The 27,889-nt window shown below is 36.6% G+C and overlaps 2 protein-coding genes across 5 annotated transcripts; both read right to left on the bottom strand.

Moving 5' to 3' along the window:
* Window positions 1-104: 104 nt before the first annotated feature.
* mocs1 (molybdenum cofactor synthesis 1) lies at window positions 105-8,871 on the bottom strand. Of its 2 annotated transcripts, none has more exons than XM_051134186.1 (11): window positions 8,603-8,871; window positions 7,436-7,574; window positions 6,880-7,047; window positions 6,331-6,495; window positions 5,584-5,645; window positions 5,198-5,309; window positions 3,674-3,786; window positions 3,251-3,361; window positions 3,007-3,127; window positions 2,813-2,860; window positions 105-2,122 (listed from the first exon to the last, which is right to left on the bottom strand). In XM_051134186.1, exons 1-11 carry the CDS (start codon window positions 8,756-8,758, stop codon window positions 1,065-1,067), a joined length of 2,253 nt encoding a protein of 750 aa, XP_050990143.1. In that variant the 5' UTR covers window positions 8,759-8,871; the 3' UTR covers window positions 105-1,064. The 2 variants fall into 2 exon arrangements, with proteins under 2 accessions (XP_050990143.1, XP_050990144.1); XM_051134187.1 differs by having other exon boundaries at window positions 1,974-2,122; window positions 2,798-2,860; window positions 8,603-8,867.
* An 8,733-nt stretch (window positions 8,872-17,604) lies between these two features.
* fosl2 (FOS like 2, AP-1 transcription factor subunit) lies at window positions 17,605-25,877 on the bottom strand. 3 transcript variants are annotated; one of them, XM_051133241.1, is made up of 5 exons: window positions 25,692-25,877; window positions 25,246-25,463; window positions 21,393-21,647; window positions 20,923-21,030; window positions 17,605-19,605 (listed from the first exon to the last, which is right to left on the bottom strand). In XM_051133241.1, exons 2-5 carry the CDS (start codon window positions 25,345-25,347, stop codon window positions 19,060-19,062), a joined length of 1,011 nt encoding a protein of 336 aa, XP_050989198.1. In that variant the 5' UTR covers window positions 25,348-25,463; window positions 25,692-25,877; the 3' UTR covers window positions 17,605-19,059. The 3 variants fall into 3 exon arrangements, with proteins under 3 accessions (XP_050989198.1, XP_050989199.1, XP_050989197.1); XM_051133242.1 differs by having other exon boundaries at window positions 25,246-25,338; XM_051133240.1 differs by having other exon boundaries at window positions 25,246-25,877.
* Between the last annotated feature and the right edge of the window lie 2,012 nt (window positions 25,878-27,889).

Raw genomic sequence — 27,889 nt, 5'->3', positions numbered from 1 at the left:
CTGACAAATCAAACAATTTGTCGTCCAACATACGGAAGTTCCTAGCACGTCACTGTTTTGGGCATGACTGTCGATTATAAAACACATACCAAACTACCAAACATTTATCATTCAAACATTTTATCCAAACCAACTATTGCAGTTAAGACATGGAGCATATTACACATTGTTAACATTAATTATATTAGAACATTATGATGAACAGCATTCTGGCATATGCCAGTGTTCATATTCAGTTTTGTATAACAGAAAAATAGCAATGAAGTCTGTATAGTTTGCAAGAGCATAATTATTAACACAACTAAGCTGTTAAAGTGCACTAGAGAGTAGGTGCATTTTCTGTTTGGTCTGATGACTTTTAGTGTACTGGAAGTTCTCTGTAATCCCATTTAGCCACTTGTTGGCAAAAGCACTTTTCAAAACAAGTAAAAGTTTGAAAAATCCCAAGGGGGTAATACTGATGTATTTATTATTATAGAATAAAACATGGAAGTATCTTAATTTAGGATCTTATTTTAGGCATTTAACCAAATAAACATAAAAGATCAAAACCATGGAACCAGAAATGCTAAAATGTTTATTCCTGGGTTTTGACCTGTAAAATGTGTAATACCTGCAGCACTATATAAAACTGCATTTTGGACACCTTTACACTGTCAGGTGAGTTGTGTTATAGCTTTAAAGGACAGCACACTCAAAGGATAATCATTTTTTACTGTTTGTTTTTGCTCAGGCATACAAACACTTTTCAGAGCAAATACAAGTTTGCTCAACTGATGAAAACTTTGACAGCTTTACCAAATGCATTATAATTAGCTGCATTATCATTATCAAAATAAATCTAGACCAAAATGAAGTATTATTCATATGTCAAGTAAATGGCGCTTACTTGAATAAATCACATTCATGCTGGGCATGGACACAGGAATAGTTAAAATGACAATAGATAGATTAGCTAGAAGCATCTGAAGGCACATTTTGTTACAGAGAACTGATGTCATTCTAGAGAGAAGAATTAAATATTCTAGCTACAGGTGAGATGTAGCCTGTAGCTTATGTGTTTTTTAGGAATCAGGTGAGCGATGAAAATCACCTCTCTGTCCGCCCGTCTTGCTAAGCAACTTGATGTCAGTAATAACAATGTCACGGCTGACTGACTTGCACATGTCATAGAGGGTTAGCATGGCTACCGCAACGGCAGTCAGGGCCTCCATCTCCACTCCTGTGCAGCCAGTGGTTTGGCAAGTTGCCTTGACGATGACAGCATGTTCTTCCTCCAGCAGCTCTATGGTAACGGAGACGTGGTCAAGAGGAAGCATGTGGCAGAGGGGAATGAGAGATGACGTCTGCTTGGCACCCATGATGCCCGCTAGCTGTGCTACTGCTAGTGCATCGCCCTTGGCAAGCTGGTTGGCATGCACCAAATTAAAAGCTTTTGGGCCCAGGATGACCTTGCCACAAGCCATGGCTGTGCGACAAGTTACTGCCTTACCACCCACATTGACCATGGAGGCTTTACCCTGTGCATCAGTGTGGGTCAACTGATCAGAGGTTCCATCAAGGCTGGAGGACTGTCCATCTGTATGCGGTATTTTTAAATCAAACCCACATTCAGGGGTTTTGCTGTAGCAGTATCGTGCAAAATGGAGAGCTGAATCTCTAAATTTGGATGTTGAGAGTAGTGCACTAAGAAAAAGGATGGGAGGAAATGTTTTGGTTTGCAGCAGTGGTGACCGAGACCCCCAGCGCAAATTGTGCGTATAAACGATGAGAGATGTGCGTTTTTTTAAGGCACCAGTATTCACTTGATGATAAGATTCGCTCATCACTTCACTGCAACTGGCCTCTGAGGCTGCACGACTTTGTCTTCGATTGTTCAATCTTTTCATAGAATGAAACCTTGGTTGATTATGCTTTTTACAAGGAGGAATCAAACATAGTGGATCATTAACAAAAGTGCTTGTGTAGTCCTGATGGGCATTATCATGAAAGTGTTGAATGTAATTTGTTAATGACTGAGTTGTAGCAGTGGCTGCTGAATCCATGCAGTGGATCAGAGGAAGATGCTGCCTCTGACTGCTGCTAAACAGAGGTACTGGCAGCAGCCAGCTGCAGTTTCCACCTGTAAACAAGGACACACATATTCAACAATACAATATGTTCTAAAGGTGAATCCCCCACAGATGGTAATTTGGTAAAATGTATACAAGTTAACCTAAACAGGGTGGGTGAAAAACTATATATATGAAAAATTGTGCTTGTTGATAGGGTGTGCAATATATCATCTAGAATAATATTGCAATTTCTGTTGTAACAGTGTGGACTTTGCAAAACTTTCACTGCTTAAAGCCTGGTACAACGCAGTCAGAATGTCCTAATTTCTTTTTTCTTATTTCAATATTCAAAATATTTTTTTTAAACATTTATCTCTACATTATTTATGCAATTGTAATTTCCGCAGTGCAAAAATTGATTTTGTTGATACTGATTTAATTTGATCTGTAACAATGGTAAAAAATACTCCAGGAAAAGTCTATTTACGGTGGCAAATATCAACTCTTAATGAAAGAGTTAATTTCTGTCATTGTCACTATGAACTAATAAGTACACAGAATATGAAGAATATGAAAAGCTTTGGGATGTCAGCTGTCCACAACAGGCATAAACCAGTCAAGGTACAAGAACAAAAACAAACTGCAAAATATTCTTTTATCTAATCTAATCCCAAAAAATATTGAGATATTCAACACACCCCAATTAACAATATAGTGAGTGAGATGGGAAGTGTATTACGTACAGCCGCATCACCCACCAATGAGAATCATTGGCCTGTTCTTCATCTGAGATATACTGAGCATCCCTGCAGAAAAAGACTTATATTAAATACAAAGTAAATAAACAATTAATAAGACATAATGTAATGTTGAATACATTTTATATTCTTTAGTAGTTTGGAATCATTTGCTGGACAGCTGAACTGATGTGTCAGAGTGTGTTTGTCTTTACCTGCATGCTGTTTCTTCTTCCTCCCGACTGCTGCCCCTATGATGTGCAGTAGTTCCTCTTCAGTTGCTCCAGAGCGCAGAAAATCCCTCAAAGACACCTCTGAATTTCCGAACAAACAAACCTGATGGTGTACCGACAGACACATACATAAAAACAAACCAACACAGATCAGACAGCTTACTAAAAAAGCTTAAATGCAAGGCATATCAGTGTAAGGAACATCACACATACAAACACTACGTACCTTAAGGTTGCCATCAGCCGTGATGCGCAGGCGGTTACAGGAGCCACAGAAATTGTCCGACATGGAGGTAATGAAGCCCAGCTGGCCCTGAAATCCTGGTACTCTAAATGCCTGTGAGCAGACAACACAGAAACACACAGGAGGCTTATCTGCTTAAATGATTCTACAGCCTTACGAAGACAATGCAAGATTACAAAAGGAATGTTTTTATTGAAGTCTCTTGGTCTACTAATAACATGAGTATGAAAAGTTATAAAAATGTTCAACATTTACAGATCAATGAATAAAAACTGCACAGTAACATAGCAAAAACCTGATAACTTTACCCTCAAAAAAGAAAATTCAAATTGGCTCCAATGAGAATTTATCATTGAGAACGATTCATGGCCAGTGATTTATTTAGCAGTCTGGAGCTGGGCTGACCTTGGCTGTATCCGTTTCCTCTCCAGGCACAGGCTCCAGATTGGGCCATTTTTGCTTTATACAATCCAGCATCTCCTGATAACTCACCATCATCTTGAAGTTCCATCTGTTACCTATAGAGACAGCCAGTGTGTGAAGATACTTAAACAACATTCAGCTGATTTACATTCTTGTATGCAGAAATGTTTTTCCAGACATACATTAAACAGCAGGTTATTAAAAAGATTTTAAAAAGAAATCTTAGGAAGGCACATCATGTGTGAAGAGATATTAATACTTTAAGCAAATCTTAAAGTGTTTTACTGCAAGTACAATACAAGTAAAATAGCATTGGAGGCTATTTACACTAAGTGCAAACAGCAATGGGTTCTATTTACACTTTATTTTTGCTATTTATAATACTTATTGCAAAAAGAAGCAATTATCTGTCCCTCAGTATTGTACATTATTACAACGTTATGCAATAATAACGTATTGAGTTTAAATTATAGTTTTAATTCAAATTATTAAATGGATGCCACCTTATTGGGACAATAAAGCCTATTCCTAACTAATAACCCTAACTGATACTTTATTTTCAACTTTTCAGATATTTCCTTCATTTTTATTGAAAATAACTGCCTTTCTGATATGATATGAGATTTGAAAAGAGAAAAAAAGTTAGCCAATAGGCAGATTCGATAAAGACTATGGTAGGCGCTTTACCAAACTGAGCCACTTTAGCTGTTGTTTAGGGGGGGTCTTTTGAGGTGTTGACTATTCCAATCACACGTTCGTGGGCGGAGTTAGTGTAAATAGCTTCTGCCAACAAGGTGGGCTGTTTGCACTTAGTGTAAATACATACTCCGAAAAGAAAAACACTTAGTAAAACCAGTCAAAATGTCAGTTTTTGTTTATTTTTTTTTTGTTTATTAGTCTTACCAAAAAAGTCTTTTGTCTTTTCATTGTTGGATTCTATATTTAACTATTTAATTTCTTCCCTGTAGTCTTTCATAGTTTCACCTGAATCAGGTGATGTGAGGTCATTGTTTAGATAAGTCATAAACGGCTAAACAGTTTGTTATTTTTAGTGACTGCTGTACTATTTGCCCCCAGAGCAAAAACCTGTAACAGTGGCGCCATATCTGCTTATGCAACTGGCTTCATAAAATTTCTGCCTTCCAGACTCACAAAGAGAAATGTGTTGAATTTGTCCCTTAATCTCTTCATTGTCACTGTTTACAGCAAAAGGAACTGGAACTTGTTTCTGCACATTATTAAACCTGTTTAGTAGTGAAGGAATATGACTTTGGTGGTCCTTCATCTAAAACATCAACAGAACGTGGACTGTGTTATGAATATAAATCCTGAGGTACACTAAATCTCACTGACCTGGAAAGAGAATAATCTGCACTACTAATACGATTAGAGAACTGGGGCAGAAACTGCAACCTTTACAACCGTGCCAATTATACTACAACCTGTAAGATGGGCTAAGTGTACAATGTAGATTTCTCTCTTTGACTTTAGATAACATAATCTTACCATCAAAAGGCATGTACTCTATGAATCTCACATCCAATGGTTTCCTCTCTGTCAGTGACACAAAGTCAGTCAATTCATCTTCATTCAAACCTCTCATGACCACACAGTTCACCTGAGAAGAGAGACAACACTTTACCACAATAAACAAATAACTGAGGTTTCCAATGTTACAGTGCAAAAAGACAACTTATGAATATTTACGACAAGCTGGTTTATAATTGTTGCTAGAAAGGTGGTAATAAATGCCCTAAAGTGGTTTCATGAGCTCTAGCATGTGACACTTTCTGAGTACTTCTGTATAATTTTAAAGCTTTAATCATAGACATGACTACTTTTTTACATTAAAAGGAATTATCAATTCAGATGTTTTAAGGCAGGTAAATTACCTTGACTGGATTGTAGCCCATTTCAATAGCCTTTTCAATGCCCTCCATCACTTTATGAAACCCTGCAAGTGGTACCAATATTAAGCATCAATTAGAAAGCACATACTGAGTTAGTAACACTCCAAAATTTTGACAACCAAAAATGTTCTACCAAAACAGCAATTTTTGGTTTCTGGCTGAAATAGTTTTAGAGGGCTGAAATCATCAATCAGAACAAATGCATTTAACTAGCACTTCTCCTATGGCACGTTTTGACAGTGTAAGTGTTTATTTCGTGTTCATAAAATGAAGAAACTTCAACTGTAAGCTTTTACAGCTTACAGTAAATACTTAGCATTACAAGTTAATGAATGAATGATAATCAAAGATAATCTACCTTTGAAATGCCTGACAAAAGTTGTACTGGACAACATCTGATTAGAACATGCTACACATTTTGAACCAATAATGTAACAAGACTCAAACTGGTAATAAAAGAACATAGAGCAATCCCACCTTAAACTGTATATTTTCACATTACTTTTGTCAATTATTTTAAGCTTTCTGAGATCAACAGTGGAGACAAACAAACAAACTGTTTCATACACTTTCTCCATGTTCTGCTGCAACCTTTGTGCTTCAAGACATTCATGGTCCGAATTTCTTTATCCATGACACCCCATGCTTTATATCTGCACTCATATACATCTATCCTGGAGGAATACAAACTTTGTTTTCTGTGTTTTGGAGCTTAACAGCATTTTGTACCTTTTCGTCTAGCAATGAACTCAAATTTGGCAGGAACCAGAGTGTCCAGACTAATGTTAAGTAGATCAACTCCAGCTTTCTTTAGATTGGGCAACATTCGGGTCAGATTCATCCCATTTGTGGTGACTGCAATGGTCTTTAAACCCTCCAACTTCCTCAATTCCGCTTTCAGAAAGAAAGAGAGAAAAAATAACTTCAAACTATTCAAAGTTTAATTAGTGTAACATTGTTTTGTCATGTATGCTATGCAGAGGATTAGCCATAAAGTGCAAAATTCAGCACATGATCAGTGACCAACACAATGATCAGTGCTAGTCTCTCCATAACACCAACTTGAAATGACTTGTGCAATGAAATTACTTGACTTCAGAAAAATTGGTTGTACCCTTAGTCTCCAATTTAAATTACCCACTGTACATTAATGGTATGAACTGACATTTCATAATTGCAGACATTTCAACATGTAGAATTCGAGATGTCTATGTCACTACTATGATATGATTCAAAGTAACAAGCATTTACAAAACTAACAAAAAGTGAAAAAATTACTTATTATATGCAGAACGTCTGGGCGAATGAGAGGTTCTCCTCCAGTCAGTCGTATCTTATTAACACCCTCTCGTACAAAGAGTCTGGCTAATATCAACAACTCCTCTGCTGTTAGGAGCTGAGAGCGAGGTGTGAGTGTTACTCCTTCCTGTGGCATACAATACTGACCTGAAAAATAGAAGAGCTTTCATTAAAAACAATGATTAATTTAAAATGGTTTGCCAGAAACAAAGAGCAAAAGAAGCATGCATATACAATTTTTTTTTTTTTTTTTTTACTTTTATTAAAGGGGTCATCGGATCCAAAACTCCCTTTTACATGTTGTTTGAACATAAATGTGTGTTGGCAGTGTGTGTACACAACCACCCCATTATGATACAAATCCACCCAGGGGTATTTTTGTAATCTTTATAAGAAATATCTCCTTTTTTTTTTTTTTTTTTTAAATCAAGCCATTCTTAGCTTCTAAGACTAAGCTGTGAACAGTCCGACTCTGACCGGTCAGTGCTAACTAAGCCAATGTCTTTTCACAAAGCATACAGTATGTTAGACTTACAGCGGAGGTTACATTTCTCAGTCAGAGAAATGCGAAGGTAATTATGCCTTCGTCCAAAGGAGTCCATAAGGAATGCTGAGAAAGGCAGAACATCCTTCAGGACTTGCCTATGACTACCTGGAACCATATGCTCTCTGACCTGCACAGAACAACAAATAGAATATGGTAGGCTGATGATAAATAAAAAGTTTTTGTTTACATAATATATGTGTGTGTACTGTGTTTATTTATTATGTATACAGAAATACACACATGCATGCATATATTTTTGAAAAATATGTTATATTTATATTTATATATAATATCAATTATATGAATATACATGTAAATATTTGAAAATATATACTGTATGTGTGTATAATAAATATACACAGTATACACACATATATAAACAAAAACGTTTATTTCGGATGGGATTAATTGGTCGACACCAATAAATAAATAAATACATGCATACATAAATACATACCCACACACACACACTAAAACCCAGTACTGAGATTTAAAAAAAAAAAAATCCATTCAGCTTTTGCAAAATTAAGGGTGCATTTCTGTTATAAGTCTTGAAAAATGTTGTATGTCTAAAGTCTAAAGTTTTGTCTAAAGTTATATGGTACAAACAATATATTTAGATTTAATTTAGTAGTCTATTGTCCAGAGATTTCACGGTAAGCATGCATAACGGCTTGTCACATTATAGAGCGTGACATCCATTACCGATTTGTCTGGTTTGGTACTTTAGTGAGAGTCTTATGACCAAACTGTTGTAAAGATCATTTATAATTTGCCACACTTCAAATTTATGTTCAGCACCTACTCTAGCATGAAACAAGAAAAATGGAAATGGTTGTATGTGTATTTTTTCTGCATTAAAAAAATAACTCATAATACTTCATATACATAAAGTTGAACAAGCCACAATTATACATCAACACAACTAACAAACACAAAAAAAAATGTTACATAAACAGAGGCGTCGTTCAAATAGCATTAGCTTTAGGCAAAACCTTGTCCCAAAAGTACGTGTTAGCACATAATTACTGTCATCACATGACTTTAAAGAGCTTCATGATCCCGTACATGTGCAGCAGCTGCAGATGTAAGTGTATGTGTAAAAGGTGTAAGGCCGCTAAGTGTATGTGTAAAAGGTGTAAGGAAAACACACACCTTCTCCAGTCTGTTTTCTTCATGAGTGACACCAGAATACCATCGACATACTCTATATCTCCCACATGTCTGTTGAATTACCCGCTTTGTGCAGGCCTCAGCCGCGGTGTGTGCTCTTAAGATAAGGCGACTAAATGTAGAGCAGTTTAATGCCATCGTCAAACCAAAAATTCCTGTGTTGAAATGGGGACATTATCTCCGTTCATAGCGGCTAGCTTAAACTTGACATGCAGTTCTGCTGGAACATTAACGAGAGGAGTGTCTTAGCGCAGCCAATCAACATCAAGGAAAACCTACAAGAATTCTGGGCAATATAGTTTCATGATTGTGAACTACAAACTACGATAAGTGACTTTGGTTCGGCTCGAGTCAGAATGTGTCAAGCAAAAAAGTGTCAAGCTAATAAGTCAAATTGACTTACTCCAGCTGGCATCACCAATACAGGTAAAATAATGTTCAATTTAAAATTAAACAAGCAAGGTTATATAAAGTTATAATATATACACCAAGGAATCTTTGTCTTGTCTACTGCAAACCATGCTCAAACAACTGTGTTATGGATGATATTCTAATGAGCATCTGTAATAAAGTGCTGTTAATGATTTCACAGTCATCTGAAGTTACTCATTTCCTGTGAGAGCAAATTTGAAGTTCGAACTTACATGATGCAATTCAGTGGACTGTTGTTCCCATGCAGCTGCATAAAGAAAATATAGCCTGGTCTGAAATGGATAAACCACTATTTGTGTACTTGTTCTTGCTACATTGTGGGGACCAAATGTCCCCACAAGGATAGTAAACTCTGAAATTAAAAAAAAAAAAAAAAGATTAAAAATAGTAAATGATGTTTATCTGAAAGTGTAACAATGCAAACGTGTTTTCAGTAAGGGGTAGGTTTAGGGTTAGGGGATAGACAATATCGTTTTGTCAGTATAAAAACTATAGAAGTCTATGGAAAGTCACCACAATTCACAAAAACAAACGTGTGTGTGTGTGTATTTTTTATTTTAATTTTTTTTTGTATATTCACCAAACTTAGGTGTGATTTTTTTTTTGAGTGTGTGTATGTTTTTTGGCTCATCTAGTTGATGTGGTCTCCGCTGACATTCAGGGCTGTAGAGGTCATCTCTAGGTGCTGATCCACTGTTTGGGCTGGGTACGGACTGGATCCGGGGGACTGCAATGACCATCTGATCTGGATACAGACTGGCTCTGGTGGTTAAGGTGACCTCGGAATAAGAAAGAAACAGACTAATATTAGAGTAGATGCCATTCTTCTTGATATTCTAGGTATTATCAAATTGCCAGAGTTTTGACGCAGCGGACGCGAGGGACTATAATGTGATAAGAGCTCACTCAGGTACTGAGGCGCTAAACCATTTAGGGCTTTATAAGTAATTAGCAAGATTTTAAAATATATACGATGTTCAACAGGGAGCCAGTGCAGTGTTGACAGAACTGGGCAAATATGGTCATACTTTCTGGTTCTAGTAAGAACTCTAGCTGCTGCATTTTGTACCAGCTGGAGTTTGTTTATTAAGCGTGCAGAACAACCACCCAGTAAAGCATTACAATAATCTAACCTTGAGATCATAAATGCATGAATTAACGTTTCAGCATTTTGATATTGAGAGCATAGGTCGTAATTTAGATATATTTTTGAGATATGCAGTTTTGCAAATGCTAGAAATGTGGTCTTTGAAGGAAAGATTGCTATCAAATAGCACACCTAGGTTCCTAACTGAGTATTGTAGTAGTATTGACTACTATGTGTATGATTTGAAAGCTTTATTTGATTTTGAGTACAGGTGAAATGGTTTTGAAGCGATTGTTTGATTTTGCCAGAAGAGTCAGGGTTTCTGTAAATTTAGTTTGAACATTTGGATGTGTGTTTAAAGTTTTGAGAAAATGAGTGATGGTTTAAAAAACTGTAAAATGGAATGACAAACGTATTGTGACAAAAAGATCGGAGTTCATAGAAGAGGCCCACGGAACCTTTAAGATTTGAATTCTCTCTGGAAGAATGGGCCAAAATCACACCTGAGCAATGCATGCGACTAGTTTCTCCATACAGGAGGCATCTTGAAGCTGTCATTACCAGCAAAGGCTTTTGAGTGTTAAATAAATTTTAGTAGTTCTATACTTTCTCTGTCTCATTCCATTTTATTATGCATAACTGAATTTCTGAAATTATTTGTTTTGTTTTGTTTTTTTGTATGTATGGATGGCTTGGGTTATTATCGCCATCTGGTGAAAATTTCATGTCAACAGCACCTTTAGAAATATACCTACCAGGAAAAAATGATGACCTGTTTAATATTTATTTTACCCGCTGTATATACAGGTGCATCTAAAAAAAATCAGAACATCATGAAAAAGTTAATTTTTTTTATTGTAACTTATTTTAAATAATGAAACTAGATTCATTAAATGTAAAATAAAACATTTCAAAAGTTTTTGTTTGTTTGTTTTAATTTTGATGATTAGAGCGTACAGCTTATGAAATTCAAAAGTCCTGTATCTCAAACTATTAGAATATTTACATTTGAGTTTCATTAAGTGACCATCCCTACAGTCTAAATTCCAGGTATTTCTTGTTCTTTGAAACCACACTAATGGGGAAGACTACTGACATGGCAATGGTCCAGAAGACAATCACTGACACCCTCCACAAAGAAAGTAAGTCACAGAAGGTCATTACTGAAAGGGGTGGCTGTTTACAAAGTGCTGTATCAAAGCATACTCAATTCAAAGTTAACTAGAAGGAAGAAATTGGGTAGGCAAAGGTGCACAAGCAACAGGGATGACCGCAAGCTTGAGACTGTCAAGTGAAGCAGATTCAAAAACTTTGGAGAGCTTCACAAGGAGTAGAATGAAGCTGGAATTAGCGCATCAAGAGTCACCACGCTCAGACGTCTTCAGGAAAAGGGCTACCAAGCCACTCCTGAAACAGAAACAACGTCAGAAGCATCTTACCTGGGCTAAGGAGAAAAATAACTGGACTGTTGCTCAGTGGTCCAAAGTCCTCTTTTCAGATAAAAGTTAATTTTGCATTTCATGTTGAAATCATGGTCCCAGAGTCTGGAGGAAGACTGGAGAGGCAGAGAATCCAAGCTGCTTGAAGTCCAGTGTGAAGTTTTTGAAGTCAGTAATGATTTGGGGTTCCATGACATCTGCTGGTGTTGGTCCATTGTGTTTTATCAAGTGCAAAGTCAATGCAGCCGTCTACCAGGAGATTTTGGAGCACTTTATGCTTCAGTCTGCTGACAAGCTTTATGGAGATGCTGATTTCCTTTTCCAGCAGGACTTTAGCACCTGCCCACAGTGCAAAAACTTCCAAGTGGTTTGCTAACCATGATATTACTGTGCTTTATTGGCCAGCCTGACCTGAACCCCACTGAGAATCTATGGGATATTTTCAAGAGAAAGTTGCGAAACAGTTGATTCAACAATATACAGATGATCTGAAGGCTCAGTAGTGCCTCAGCAGTGCCACAGGCTGATCACTTCCATGCCACACTTCACTGATGCTGTAATTTGTGCTAGGAGCAAGTCATTTGCTGTAATATGTGCTGCCGACCAAGTATTGAGTGCATAAATGAACATACTTTAAAAAACTTGAACTTTTCTTTTTTTTTTGCAAATCTGTTTTTTGATTGATCTTAGGAAATATTTAAATATTTTAAGATATGGAGACTTTCATGAGCTGTAAGCTCTAATCATCAAAATTAAAACAAAAAAACTTTTTTTTAATATTTTACATGTAATGAATCTAGAATATATGGAAGTTTCAGTTTTTAAAATAAATTACAATCTATGGTTATGTTACGGAATATCAGAAGCGTGGAACAGGTGGATCCATCTGCAGAGCTTTATTGAATTTAGACAGAGACATGGTCAAACATAGGCAGGGTCGTCAACGGCAAACAGGTATATATTGACAAAACAAGAGAGTAATCCGGAACAGGCGAAGGTCGATCAACGGCTGAAGTAATCCAAGGGGCTAGGCAAAAGGGTATCCGAATAGACAGGTTAGAGTTCCAAAGGGCAGGCAGCGTAACACACAGAACGAGAAAATCAGGCGAAAATACAAAACTCAGAGAACTAACAGAGGTAACTAGGGAACGGCTCCGTACGAATGTAAATACTAGTGTTGGTTCAAGTCGAGTCCGAGTCCCAAAGGGCCGAGTCCGAGTCCAAGGAAACACTACTGTTTGTCAGTATCTTAACATTGTTTTAATCCAGGCGTGCCCAAACTCGGTCCTGGAGGGCTGGTGTCCTACAGAGTTTAGCTCCAGCCCCAATTAGACACACGTGAACCAGCTAATCAAGCTCTTACTAGGCATACTAGAAACCCCCTGGCAGGTGTGTTGAGGCAAGTTGAAGCTAAACCAAGGACCAGGGCCCAGTTTGGGAACCCCTGTTTTTAACCTTTAGAACTAGAAAAACGCAATGTCAGTTGACATGTAAGAAAAGCAAACCTCTAGTGGATCTTGCCATTTTGATTTTTGATTTCACAACATCTCATAATTAGTGTCCATGCTCTGCTTAGCAAACTTAAAGTCATGTAACAGAAGTTATGGCTGATCCATGTAATGTGACATATTTTAGAGTGAAACAGGTTTTAGAATGTGAAAATGGGACCTTAAGAGCAGAAAATGTACCTCTTTTATTTTTGATTGTGGCTGTGTGTGTTTTGGGTTGTATATGACTTTTTTTTTCTTGGATGAAAATGAGACTGAGGGATAAACCTAATCTTTACAATGACACACACTCTCCATAAGTCACAGCCAACTCACACCTGTTTTATTTTTGAATGCATTTATAGTTACATTAATTACAATAAATTACATTATATAAGGAATAACTGATGATGGGCCATTGAATTATTAGAAAATCATGCACACCCAAGGTGCTGCAAAGATGTTAGAATTTTTTTTTTCTTCTTTGAAGCTAGAAACTGCCACCATGTTTAAATAATAATAAAAATTTCAATACAGAAAAAAACTAATCAACTAATGTAAGTAAAACATTCTCAAGCTTACCGAAGGCAAGTAAACACTCCACGTTTACTTATAAGCAAAAGTATTAATAAATATATTAATCAAAAACACAAATGAAATAATATTTTTTTTAAAAAATAAAATCTTTTTAAAAATAGAATTTTTAGGGTTTTTTTTTTTTTTTTTTAGTTTTTTAGGTAGGTCTATATAAAGGCTACTACAGAAATAGACTACAGACATTTCATGAAGTAATAAATGTTAAAATAAAACACTGCAAAATCTTCAGTGTATACATTAAAGGTAATTATTATTACAGTTAATAAGTGATTCAGTCAAGAACAGTGAGTGATTTTCTCTTTTCCTTTTGTTGTTTTATTAATATTTATGACGCGTCGCCGGCTGCAGGTTTACGCTGCGGTCGCTTTAAGATCTGACGCACAGATCAAATATTTTGATGCACCAGTATTTCTCCCAACTGTTTAGGTTTACTTAAGACAAAGCCAACTTTTACATGAATAATCTTAAAGACGAAATAATCTAACAGAACCTATTAGAAGCGTTCTGTTAGGCTTGGCGTTCGTACACTGACTGAGAGGCGCGTTCTGTGAGCGCGCTTTGAGTGTGTGCGCACATAAACCCGACGGCTTTTGAGTAGCCTTCTGGACAAGACTTAAAAACACATGCAAATACTAAATATCACTTTCGTGATAATGCATCGAGCAAGTAACATTACCGTCAACTGTCTCTAGACTCGGATAGACTCGGGATATTTTCCGAGTCCGAAAAGCTATAGTCCGAGTCAAGTCCGAGTAAAAATGCATCCGAGTCCGTGACAAGTCCGAGTCGCCTAAAAATTGTACTCGAGACCGGACTCGAGTCCGAGTACGAGTCCAAATACTCCAACTCTAGTAAATACAATGCAATACTCGGACCAAGGCAATGGGAAGTCCAAGACTTATATACAGTGTCTGATTGGATGCATGTGATCAGCGCAATGGAAGATGGGGAACGTAGTCCGGGGTGTGGTGCAACAGTTTGTGTAATGTTATTGTAATGAGAGGGCGACATCTGGTGGTGAGCCGACCGAAGGTCACCGGCCAGATTGTTGACAGGTTACAATAAAAAAAATGAACCTTATCATAATATTCTAATTTTCTGAGATGCACCTGTATACACACACACACACACACACACACATATATAGAAAGAAGAGAGAGAGAGAGAGATAAGAGAAAATGAAGCTAAGATAGAACAACACAAGAAGGACAGAGGAACTGGGCAAAAATATGGTGTAAATAAAAATGGAGTAAATAATTTGGTGGAGTTGCTGATATTTACATGGCCAGAAAGTATGATGAAATTTGGATAGTTTGTAATGTAAATCAGTTAGATCTCTATAATACTATAGAAGACTACTTATATAAAATGTGCATAAATATCAATTGTCACTTTATATCTAACAAAAATTCTAAATTCTTTTATAATCACAGCTGTGTAGTTTTTATTGTGGGAAAAACATATGCAATGCAATAATGATAAGCCTGTGTGTGTGTGTGTGTGTGTACTTGTTTTTGCTACATTGTGGGGACAAAATGTCCCCACAAGGATAGTAAAACCTGAAATTTTTGACATTATGGGTAAAAAAAAAATGATTAAAAATAGTAAATGATGTTTATCTGAAAGTGTAACAATGCAAACATGTTTTCTGTAAGAGGTAGGGTTAGGGTTAGGGTTGGGTTAGGGGATAGACAATATCGTTTGGTCAGTATAAAAACTGTAGAAGTCTATGGAAAGTCCCCACAATTCACAAAAACAAACATGTGTGTTTGTTTGTTCACTTGGATAGGTGAAATGCAGTGCACAAATTCTGAGTATGGGTCACCATACTTGGCCACAAGTCACCTCCTTTCATATTATGAATTTTATTTTAACACTTATTCTTTGATAAAATCTGTTTATTATAATTTTAATATAATTTCACTTGTTTGTACAAAAAATTAACTTAACTGTGTTGCTTTTAAACAGCAAAATGTAAAATAATGTCATAAAACCATATATAGCACTCTTTAACCACTAGGTGGCAGTATAACTCTATTGTGTTGTATGCCATTTTTGCCTGTTGACTATCATACATTTTAAATACTACATTTAGTTGTCCTTGCAAATGGAATTCGTATTTTTATAAAAATAGATAAAGATAACTGAAGCTTTTAGTTTTATTTTTGACTTTTATTTTAAAATGAACATTGCATGACAGAGAGCTACATTTTCTGTTTTGTACTTATAAAAATACAGAGTAAAATATCAAACCAGTCCACACCCACTGAAGGAAATACTGTAATATTCCAGAGATGAATTCAATAACTGAGTATAGGCTAAAGTAGGAAGGAACAAATATATCAATAAATCATGAAGGTTTTTCCTGTTTTTCTGTTAAATAATTATAAAACGTTAAACCTATCTAAAGTGACATACTGTAAAAATGTGGATGGTTGCAAAATACTTTGGAAAGGGAGTATTAAAGTATAATGTGTTTATGATTGCCTCATAATCACATCATGTCTTGAATAAATGATTGACTGCCCTAACATAAATGATTGCTGTGTAAATTTGTCTTAACTGATTTAGTCTAATCTCATCCTTATTATTGCTGTTATATCAGATATTCTATTCTGTTGATATTCTGTTTATATATATGTTTTGTTTTATTTTATTTTAATAATTTATGTTATTTTAATTTATTTATTTTATCTTATTTTCAGTGTGCAATTAGTTTTAGCAATGGAGCTAACAAACATTTGAAAGAGCATTATTCTTACAATGATTTAAGGCTATATCAATGCAGTGATATATCTGAAATAATATGTATATACGCATTTCAGAATTTAAAATTGAAATTTTTATTTCAAAATAAAAGATTTCCACACAGACACATGAATTTGGCCTAAAGCTCAATACACAACCGCAAAACAGCCATTAATTAATGTTTTTAAAATTGACTCAAACTCTCAAACTTGGCAAATCATTTTCAACCTAGTACATAATCATTACAAAACTTGATCTGGTGAAATGAGACAATGGGTCATCCATTCAAAGTAATGCAAGATAATGAATGCACCTTTAACCAAAACATCAGCTTTGTATTTGAAATGAATATATATAGAGTGATTGTTCAATAGAAAGTAAACCCCCACAGTCCTAATTTGTATGGCCAAATTAGCATCCTAACATACATGTTTATACATTTTGTTTTTACATAAAGTGCAGTTTGATAACAAGAACTACAGAACAGAAGCATTGATGAAGTATAAGCAGGAAGTATTGTATTTAAAACTGTACGTACAGTACATGCAAATATGTACATGCTTATTTTGCTTCTTGTTTCTTCTCTATCACCATCCCCATTTATGAAATATTTTATGTATTTTACAAAGCAAGTATTCTTAATGTCTTACATTGTCATTACAGTCATCAGTTGGATAAAGCAAAGCTTTAATAAATCTGATGAATAAATCTGCATCTTTGATTATGTGCAGAAATTAGAAATAAGTGAATAACTGATGCAAAACAAAACAAAACAAGACAAAAACAAACAAACAAACAAACAAAAAAAAAAAACAGGTGCATTCAACCATCTTGTGACTGACTCAAAGAAACACAGAAGCACCACATTGTAACAATGAAATATCCAACATACGCAAAACACTGTGCACAGCAAAATACGACTATCCAAAAATACCACTTTGGAAATGTTTTTATTATCATTATAATAAATTTAAATTACCAAAGGAACAACACTGCCTTACATATTGCTGTTTTTGTAGATTGTTTTCTGTCTTTCAACAGTTAAAGCAATAAAGAGAGAGAAAGAGAGACAGAGAGAGAGAGAATACAGACCGATAAGCAGGACATGTGCAAAAAGCTGTACAGATGGCTTGCTGAAATTACACAGGGTTCAAAGACCAACAGAGAAGAGTTTACAGCACGCCGTCCTTAACGTTTTCCTTTTTTTTTTTTTTTTTTTTGGGTTATTAAATTGGTCGCAACTAGAATCTCTCATACTTGATTTAACGAACACTGAAATTATCTCCTAGATCCTTGAAAGTTCCTGACATAAATAAAGCAACAAAGTCCTTCAAACAGAAGCCACATTTGTTTTGTTTTGTTTCAGTTTGCTGCATCCTGTACAACAAAATACTCACATTCACCCTCAATTATTATCTGACTGTAGCAACAGTAACCTTGAGATCTCTCTGAAGTTCAGTCTTCTTTTCCATGGAATGTTTTTCAAGAAATATTGCAATGTGTGTCTTTTCTTCAGTGTCTGATGGACACCACACTCACCTTTTGCATTAAACATTCAATATCATTTTGCGTTCCCTGTTTAATCCATCACTGTAAAGAATGGCATTTATTTGATTGTAAGGTTGCTGACAAAGTGCATCTGTTCCCAAGTGCGGCAATAAAAGCCAACCAGTGTTTCAGGGAGAAGTGCTCATATGGCTAATATATGATTCAGTTTAAACTGTACCCTGAAAAAAAGGGCCAATCGAGACATAAAAGTACATATTATAAAAGTAATACACTTTTTTTAATATTATTATTATTATTTGAAAACCACAGTGTGCGCCAATACAAAAGCGATATTGCCATGTCAAGGTTAGAGGCAGAGCCTAATATGGCTAGAGTTTCCCTCATGTACACGGTTATATTGTGTTCTCTGTGCAATTGCTTCTAATGCTTGTATGGCTCACTGACACAGACAAAAATCCCTGACAGTAGATTCGCTGATGCTAGAAAGTGTTTTTTTGTTTGTTTCTTTGTTTACTTTACATAACAAAAGCTATGTAAGTTTGGCAAATTATCTTAGTGCTTGTGCCGCATATACAAAATATCAACAAAGGTCAGCATTTTATTATACAAGATGGTTCTTTCGACACTCAGCAGTGAGGCTCATCCAGTGAACCCTAAATATTATAAACAGCAGGACAAAAAATACACAGGGACAATAATCACACTTTACAAATACAAAGATGATGTTTTGAGGGCAGCTATCTACCGTAGTGTCCAATGTCTTATTCTGTACCTATGAAGAATTCGATTCTGCAAGCAATTCCAATTCTCGTATTAGTCAGATGGCCAGCAGGAAATATCTTGCTCTTGTGTACAGGCAGCCGACTGCAAGATGCTCTGAGTCTTGCTGAAGATGAAATCTCTACTCCCGCTTTTTTCCAGAAACCCACAACTATTTGTAGCTGAAACAGCAAGTGGAATTTGCACGTACATTTAAACAACAATGACAACAAAAACTCTCTTCTGCAACGTTTAAATAAAATGAGCAAATTAGCCCTTGAGGTTTCTCAGCTTTGTTAAGGTGAAGTCCTCACTCAAATCCCAGCTGAGCGTGCTCTGGAGATCCACAAGAATGGCAAAGGAGCACCGTCAATTTTTCCTTCAAAGCGCCAACAGAGTGGGAGAATTTAGGGAATCTGAGGACTGGTCGCCGCTGCTACTGCTGCGGCGATGGGCTTTGGAGCAAGACTCCGATGAGGGTGAGGGACTCTCGGGCTCGAGCATGCTGGGGTAGGTGAAGATGAGGCTTGGGTTGTTTGGGGTGGACACCGGGGTGGAAGCAGCCACCACAGGCGTGTTGAGGCTGTCTCCATCAGAACAATACATGCCGCCACCTAGGCAGATGGGCTTGATGACTGAATGCTGGGCTTTTCCTTCGTCCTCATCGTCGTCTTCTTCTAAAGGCTCCTGTTTAACCACCACTGGGTTGAGGGTATTCATCGGTCCCCGGGGGCCCAGGTTGGAGCGCATGGTCAGAGGAAGGGGCGCACACTGCTGGGAGTGTGAGCTCTGATGGCGTTCTTCAGGGGGCAGTTTGCACACAGGGTTGTGGGCCACCAACATGAATTCCAACTTGTCCTTTTCTTTCTGCAGGGTCTCGATTTCTTTCTGCAAGTCAGCCTTCTCCTCCTCTAACTTCTCTGTCTCCTTGAATGAAAAAAGAAGTACAAAGAATGACCATGCTGCATTTGGTCTGATATTTAACAATTTAACAAGGTGGTTGTCAGTTCATTGTGCTTTCTAAGGTGTTTCTAAAGTCCTCACCCAAAATCTCAATGATATTCTTGTCTTCTGGTTCGAGCGTAAGCCTATACTACAGCTGCACAGTTAAACAAAAAGCAACTGAAATCGTTTGGCTTAGTGTGATTATCATATTAAAAAGGATGTTATTTAATTAAATATATTTTTATTTAGTACTAATAATCATTTATTAATACTTACTACTACTAAAATGCAGTAGTAATAATAATTTTATTGCCTAAATTATTATTATTATTATTATCATTGCCATATTAATGTATAATACAAAGAAATAAATCAATACATTTGGACAAACTGCGCAGCCCTACAAACAAGCGTGGCAAAATTTGTTTTTGTGCGTTGTTTTGGTTTTGGTTGGTAAGGTAAATGATCTCAGGGTATAAAGCCATGCTTCAGCCAGTCCCAAAACTTTTCCTGATTGAACTCTCAGAGCACTTTGACACTATAAAAGACACACCCACCCATAAACACAAGCAATTACAAATTTGAGCTATTCACTGCTCATTTCTTTGTTAAACTGAACACTTGACACAGCACCAAATATTTTGAAACAACTGTCAAAGTCACTGCCTCCAGAAGGTTAAAACACTGACATAACAACGTGGCTAGACAGTCATAGATAAACCGTAGCTGTATTTTGACTCATTAATATGGCTATGAGGAAGAAGGAAACTAAAAGCAAAACAAATGCTTAATTTACAAAGAAAGAGACTGTACATTGGAAGAAAGGGCATAGCTATTGTCACAGAAGATACAGTTCCTTATTTGGTGAGGAATGAAGCAAAGAGTGGGGGAAGGGAAGAGGGAAGATAGCAGTGTGTGGGGTTTGATGGTTAGCTGCGGTTTCCTCCTCGAATAATATCAGACGTTTGGTTCCCTCCAACCCCCTGTAGCACATTCCTCCCTCATGTTTCAGGTCTGACAGCCTGAGAGATGCCATTATAAAGCTAAGTAGTTCAATTACAGCCAGAATTGTCTGGGACTCGGGGCATTCCCATGTCTGCCAGACAACACTGGCCTTCTGTGGCTGTAAAACCTGTCTTTTCTGGATCTCTTCAACTTTTAACCACAGAGAATTGCGTGAAAATATGTCTAGCGAATGTTGTGGACATTTTAATTCAGGGTATTCGGTAAATATGTGTTCCGCTGTGCTGGTAATTTTAGAATTTTTTTTTTTCTTTATAACAACTGTAGAAAACTCACCCCTTGCAGCATCTCGGTCAGTTCTCTTCTGCGGTTCCGACATTTTGCTGCAGCTAATTTGTTTCTTTCTCGTCTAACTCTTCGTTTTTCTTCTTCCTCTGGGGTAAGCTGCACAGAACACGAGGAGTGAGCACTTGTGCAAGTAAACTTTTCCAGTTTGTGAGAAATTATTATTACAGGAAAAAGTCATATATCATGTTAAGTAACATATTTCAAGTCAAAATTATTTAATATTATACTTATACAATAAAGACTGTTTCAATGTAGCTTCACAGTATTAAAAAGAAAATAACAGTATTAATGTTGCAAAGTTCTGCTGTAAAGCAGCTCTAAAAAGAAAACAAAATGTAATTATTCAATAACTCAGCACGTTAGCACATTAAAAATGTGTCTTCGTACTATACGTTAAAACTGGTTTTGTTGGTTTGATTTAGTTTCTGTGGTTCAAAGAAGAAAAATGTAACACTAACCTGCTCGTCTCGTTTGCGTCGACCACGAGCGTCGCCAATGGACCGGATGACCCCGGGCCGTGTGAGGGCTGTGTGGCCGAGGAGGCTTGGGCCACTAGACACAGACAAGCCGTACGGGTGAGGCCGGGAATATGGATTAGACATGGATGTGATGACTGTGGGCTGAACCATCCACTGCAGGTCCTGACTGGTCGTTATGGCATTAATTGTTGGAATAAAGGCACTGCTAGAACCAGGCATGTCTACTCTGTACTTCTGTGGAAAAATATATATATATATATTCAAAGACTGAAGTGTAAATATTTATGATGAAACTCTGGATTAGAACTTTGACTTTCACTGTACATTAAAAAAAAACTGTATGATTCATTTTTAGTCTTTGTTACTGCAGTCCCCCTAGCCACCCACTTTTTAGCCGTTTTACAAATTCCCATCATCACAGATTAATGAATCATTCCATGTGCTACGTCGTTCTGCGCCCTCTTGAACGCTTGACCCCCAGAGCGACAGGGTGACACACACACGGTGAATCATGGGAAAGCCCACAACCCTGCCTGACAGAAGCCGACCAGGGTTAGATAATACCCTCTGTGATGCAATGGGCAACAGATCCACTGCAGTGTGACAGATGTAAATCAGATTTTTGTTTTTTGAAATGGACTGTGTCTTTTACTTACAATAAGAACATGTCATTCCTTATAAGACGGCTGAAATAAAATGTTGATTTTATTAAAATGTGTTTTTAAATCATATGTGTTAATGGTATTTATTAATAACATTATCAACTATTTGATTTGCTAATTAACAGTAATCACTATAACAGTCCCACTTTATATTAGGTCTTTAACTACTACTAAAATAATAATAATATAATAATAATAATAATTTGGTACAGTATAATGCACCTATTTTTTCATACCTTTCACATTTCAATGCAAAACACTTTGGCTGCTGCTGAGGTAGGATACAGTTATGATCAGGGTCAGGTTTTGTGTTATGGTTAGGTTTAAGGGTGGGTTAAGGTGTAGGGGTAGAATCAACAGTGTAATTACAGAAGTAAGTACAGAAAGCAAATGACTCAGTTGTTATCGGAGAAAGGTATTTTTAACAATAATAAAATAGTGGTAATAATAATAATAATAAGAGTACAATGTAAAAACATGTATGCACACAATAACTGCACTGTATCCAATGGTTATTTTAAAATAAGTACACAGCAATTAAAGACACTTAATATAAAGTAGGTCCACTATTACTAATATTAATGAATGCTCAACAGTTTTAAATAAAGTTAATGTTAATAATTTTTAAATCTGAAAAGTTTATAATCATGAAACTTTGTTCATATATAGTCTGAAATACATTTAAAAATGTAAATATGTGAACTTTTGATTTGTCAATTATTGTGTAGTGATAGTTACTGTACAAACAAGGCTATTACCCAATTTTTTATTGTAAATACAAATATTAGTTGTAAAATGTAATTATTATTATTATTTTTTTTTTAACATATGTAGACTACCAAATGCTGATTCACGTTATAAGACTGCTCTTTATTCCAGTCATCCGGGAAGCTGAACTGGGATCCCGTGCCAGCACATTCCATTTACCAAATTCCAGTCCATTCACACATTCCTGGTGGGATTTTAACGGGAAACTGACTTCATGTGACGGACCATGTTTACCACAAATCATTTGGAGGGGACTGAATTACGGGAAACGTGATGTTGTTTAAAACGATAACAGCATTCATACGTACTTAAAAAAAAAAAAAAAAAAAAAAAAAAACGCCATAGCTAAACGCCAATGTTCCTAAGTCTCATCTTAGTGTTTTATCTTCTCTAAAAGTATAGTGTTTCTTTAACGTAGTAGAGAAGAGTTTTCCACAGCAAAGTATTGCGAAAGACTACACTAACTTCCAGGAACTGTCGCGTTTGTTTCACATTGCATCCATCACACACGACTGGGAAGGTCAACATATAAACAAGTTACTGAATTATTCTATTGAAGCTCTGCTGCGTTGCGAAATTAGCGCGTTGCTCTAATTTCTCCTGAAATGTACCCGAATTTTCCCCTTCACTTGATTTTCCCCCAAAGCAGTCAAAACAACACATGCTGTAATCGAAAGGGGGCAGTTTATTCCATGGGTTTAAGCTAAAACAGCAACCCTACAACACGATGATACTCGGGAATTTTTGACGGTCAGGAGCTGTTAAACGTTCCAGATGTGATTAAAATACCAGCGTCTGGGGTACACGTTGCCAAACTGACCGGTACACAAGCTTCCATTCACTGGCACTGAGATCAAGATCGGAAAATTATCACAAAATTGGCTAAAACACTTGTGGAAGAAAAGCTGCTAGTAAAACTTAACTTGAATTTTGCATTTAACGTAATACCAGGAGTATAACCACAGACAGACAACTATGATAAATTATAATATATTACAGCTGTGATTAACATTATTTACAAGTGTTATGCAAGAATCAAACAAAAAGAAAAGTTATTTGAAGTGCTTTTTTTTCCTTTTCAAAACCCATTTCTTCGAGTCTGTGGGTTTTTTATTTTTTCTATGCAGAAAGATGCATATATTCTATCATTCAAATCACTCATATATAGGCTACTAAAACATGCATTGACTGAAGTATAATTGTTTGACTAACAAATGACATTGATTGTAATCAAACGGTCAATGCCATTTAATTTATTTCACCATATCAGCTAGTTCTAGTCAGTCCTTTGAATATGTATTATCCAAAGTGTGAAAGGTCTTCATTTAGGTTAGCTACAAGCCCTCACTGGTCTTATCTTTTTACACTTCAGTGTACTCGATATCCGAATTGGCTTAATTTTCTCCATCCTAAACTTTACAGTTCAACTACAGCTATAGCCTTCTGTTAAAACGTATTTTTAGATGAAACATGTTTTGATGGTTAGTAAAGTGCAATAGCTATGTGGAAGTCCCGGAAGTGTGGCATCCTGTGGCCACTACGTACGCACTCTCCGTGGGTTTATTTCACATTACGCACACCACCCACGCCACTGCTACCCTTATCTGACGAGATGCCTAATTCCACGGAAACATAATGTTATGAGTGCCAACATGTGCACTATCTTAACAAAATAATAGAGTGCAAGACGGGGAAAAATCCCCTCTGGGAATCATTTATTAAGAGAGCGAAACAAATTCCTCTGAGAGGATTTTACGCATTTTGAGGACATGCATAAAAGCTATAAGTCCTTCATGTACTTTCTTTTGAAAACAATGAAATAATGACCAGAAGCGATTTTAATAATAAAAAAAAAAGTACACGCGCGCACACACACACACACACACACACACACACACTGTAGGCTAATCTTAAAGGTATACTTGTATACTTAAGGTAAGGGCGCATCGTCCGTGTGTCTATGCAGTAATCAAATGTCAAGTTTAAAACATGTATAACACTTGTGTTGCTTTTCAATAAAAAAGATGCCTACAAGGCCACTTCAACTTACATCACAAAAACGACAATCAACGACTCTGACTGCCAGTCCTCGATGTATCTAAAGTTTGGTCACATTTTACAACGCAGGTGATGTTACTATGTATTGACTTTAATATGTGCTAATGTGTCATTATTTTGCGGAACTGCTTCTAATTACACACTGCCATTGCTGTTTATTGTAATAACACGTAGTTTAGTATGTGCAATGTGATGTAAAGTGTGTTAAGGGAATATGCTGTGGATAATACCTGTTAGTTTGAAATTCATTATGATAACATGTAGGACTATTTATGCAAACCCGAAGAGTGTAAACATGTAAAGTGTAACCAGGATACGGACACTCAAGCACATCAGTAGGCTACCTGGTAGTTGGAGGCAGGAATGGGGCTGGTGTCCGGGTGCGCCGGTGAGCTGCTGCTGCCGCGGGAGGATGTGTCGTATGTCCCGGTGTAATCCTGGTACATGATCCAGGGAAAGAGGAGGAAATTTCAGAAGGTTGATAACGAATTCCCACACGATCAGAGTGTCTTCAGTGGCAAAAAAAAGCACTTCCAAGCAAAGCGATTCCTTTATACCTAATCTAAAAATGATATCCAAAATACTTCTTATTGGTCAGTATGTTAAATCCAGGCATATCTGTGTAATATTATATTATTAGAGAAGTCAACGCTCTGAAATGCTGTAGTCTCTTAAACAGTCCAATAAATAGATGTCCCCGTGTAAACCTAATGCTTAATAATCATCGCTACTGAGATGTTCTAACAGAACCAGATGAAAATGAAGAAAAAAAAATCTGTGAAGCACCTACTTTTCTTCAGTGAACTCGGTGCTCTCGTAGGTTTAGTCCTGTCCCTAAAAGCAGTGACTCACGGCAGTGATGAGTGTACCGCTCTGGACTTTGTTGAACTGATTTTGGCGACTAAGTGAACTTCAGTGCTACTTCTACAGGTCACGTCGTTAGATGACTCACTTCAATGGCACTACTCTACTTCGTAGCTCCGCTTATCAACGCCAACCTGCCTCTACGCGTCATAGCCTTGATAAGTCGCACAGCAAAATAGGGGTGCAGAATGTAAATTTCTATACAATTATGCCAGACGTTACTATCCAGTGAAGCGTTAACGAAAGAATATGGTTAAACTTTGAATTACACATCCTATTCAGCTAAGGAGAAAGGTGTAAAATGTTTTCATTTGCTTTAAACTATATTGGTTGTCACGGCCACCCGCATCACACAGTTGGTTTAGTCCATTGACGCATGTTTCCAAAAATGGGCAGTTGCGTCAGAGCACACGCGCATGGGTTTCCTTGGTAAAGGCACGGTAAAGAAGCGTCAAGGATTCCCTCCCCTCTTTCCCCACCTTTAACTTTCACTGGGTGGTCTGTGGACACATGCTCTCAGGTCCTGAAGGCACGGAACACAGGGAGAGTGTGTAGAGGTGGTCGTGGGTTTCATAGAAAGTGGCCACAGAGCATAGCTTTGCGGAACCATGCGTGAGCTTTTAAATTTGCGAGCATGCATGTGCAGTTGCTCTTAAATTTCGCTTCTTGTCACCATGCAGTTTTATAGTTTTTCACTTTTTCGGGAGTTTGATACACAATAAAAAACATTTTTTTTTTTTTTAATTGATTTGTATTTTTCAATTCTTTATTTCATCATAACCGTTTTTCAACCAATTCATCACAATTCTTCAGACATATTTTTGAATCCAGATTGGATCAAACTCACTATTATAGCCCTGAGAACAGATAGATGTCGCCAGTGGTACAATAAAGTTTATTGGGGGAGGGGAATTATCAATATATATAATACAACTATCAGCACTTTTTAATAGTTGAGTTTTACAGTCTTACGTGGTGTCCAGACTATTTTGTGTAGGTTTCGGTTCGTATATATATATATATATATATATACTTTTAGAAATGCATGTTGTTTTGGATTCCCAACACGTGGGTACGATATGGAGATGGTGTATATCCGTGCAAACTGACTATTTTACCGAAGTACCAGTCGGGTTTTGAACCAATGTTGTTGGGAAACCGTTTTTTTTTTTTTTTTTTTTTTTTTTTTTTTTTTTTACGTCATCATGCTGCATTAAAGTTGAAATATGTCAACACTTCACTGCAGTAAGCACCCGTTTGATGAGTTCATTTTGAAGTAATTTATTACAAGTTGAGTAAAGTATGAGGAAAACGTATAAATGAACACCGGTGCACAAGACATAGCCATAATTAGACTGCTAGATGACCACTACTGCAGTATGTATGTAAGATAAATGAACAGGCCATACGACTAATACTACTACTACTAATTATAATAGTAATAATAATAATAATAATAATAATAATAATAATACAAACATATGACAATATACAATATGCTAGGATAAAACCAAATATGCATCACTTATGTTTTTTTTTACGCCTTTATATATGTGAAGGGCTGTCGTGTGTTTTTCTCTATACCTGAATGCCATCTGATCTGATCTGATAGCTGAGCATTATGGAAAAGAACAAGAACAGAAGTGACGCGCGTTCCCGGTGATGGTTAACGTCACTCGTTGTCTGGCACAGTTCTGATCTCTTCTTAAGCAAAGAGAATTATAGCTGTTCGCAGGGTAAATTAATGCGGCGATTTTTAGTCTCATACCATCGATAACTGCCATAAATAGATGAGCTGAAAGCAAACTGGCGAAAATTATACAGTATGCATAGAAGCGCAACTACATAGACTATGTATACCCTTACGCAAAGGTTACTGTTTCAGATTACCGTTTTCATATACAATACTCCATCGCATGTGTACATAAACCGTAGCAATAACTTGATCATGAGGGCAATATACTGGTAAATGGATTAGCTCCTTAACCCAGATTTAATATGAGACGCGTTCATTCTAATCTGATAACATCTCTAGCCCCTGGATGCACTTTGCAACTGCTGAGGTAAATACAACGTAGGCACATGGGAAAGTTAAGGATGCGATATAACTTTTACTTATGGTTT

This window comes from Labeo rohita, chromosome 17 (genome assembly GCF_022985175.1).
Source record: "Labeo rohita strain BAU-BD-2019 chromosome 17, IGBB_LRoh.1.0, whole genome shotgun sequence".
Taxonomy (NCBI): Eukaryota; Metazoa; Chordata; class Actinopteri; order Cypriniformes; family Cyprinidae; genus Labeo; species Labeo rohita.
Note: the sequence above shows the minus strand (reverse complement) of the source record. Positions and strands in the feature narration are given on the sequence as shown.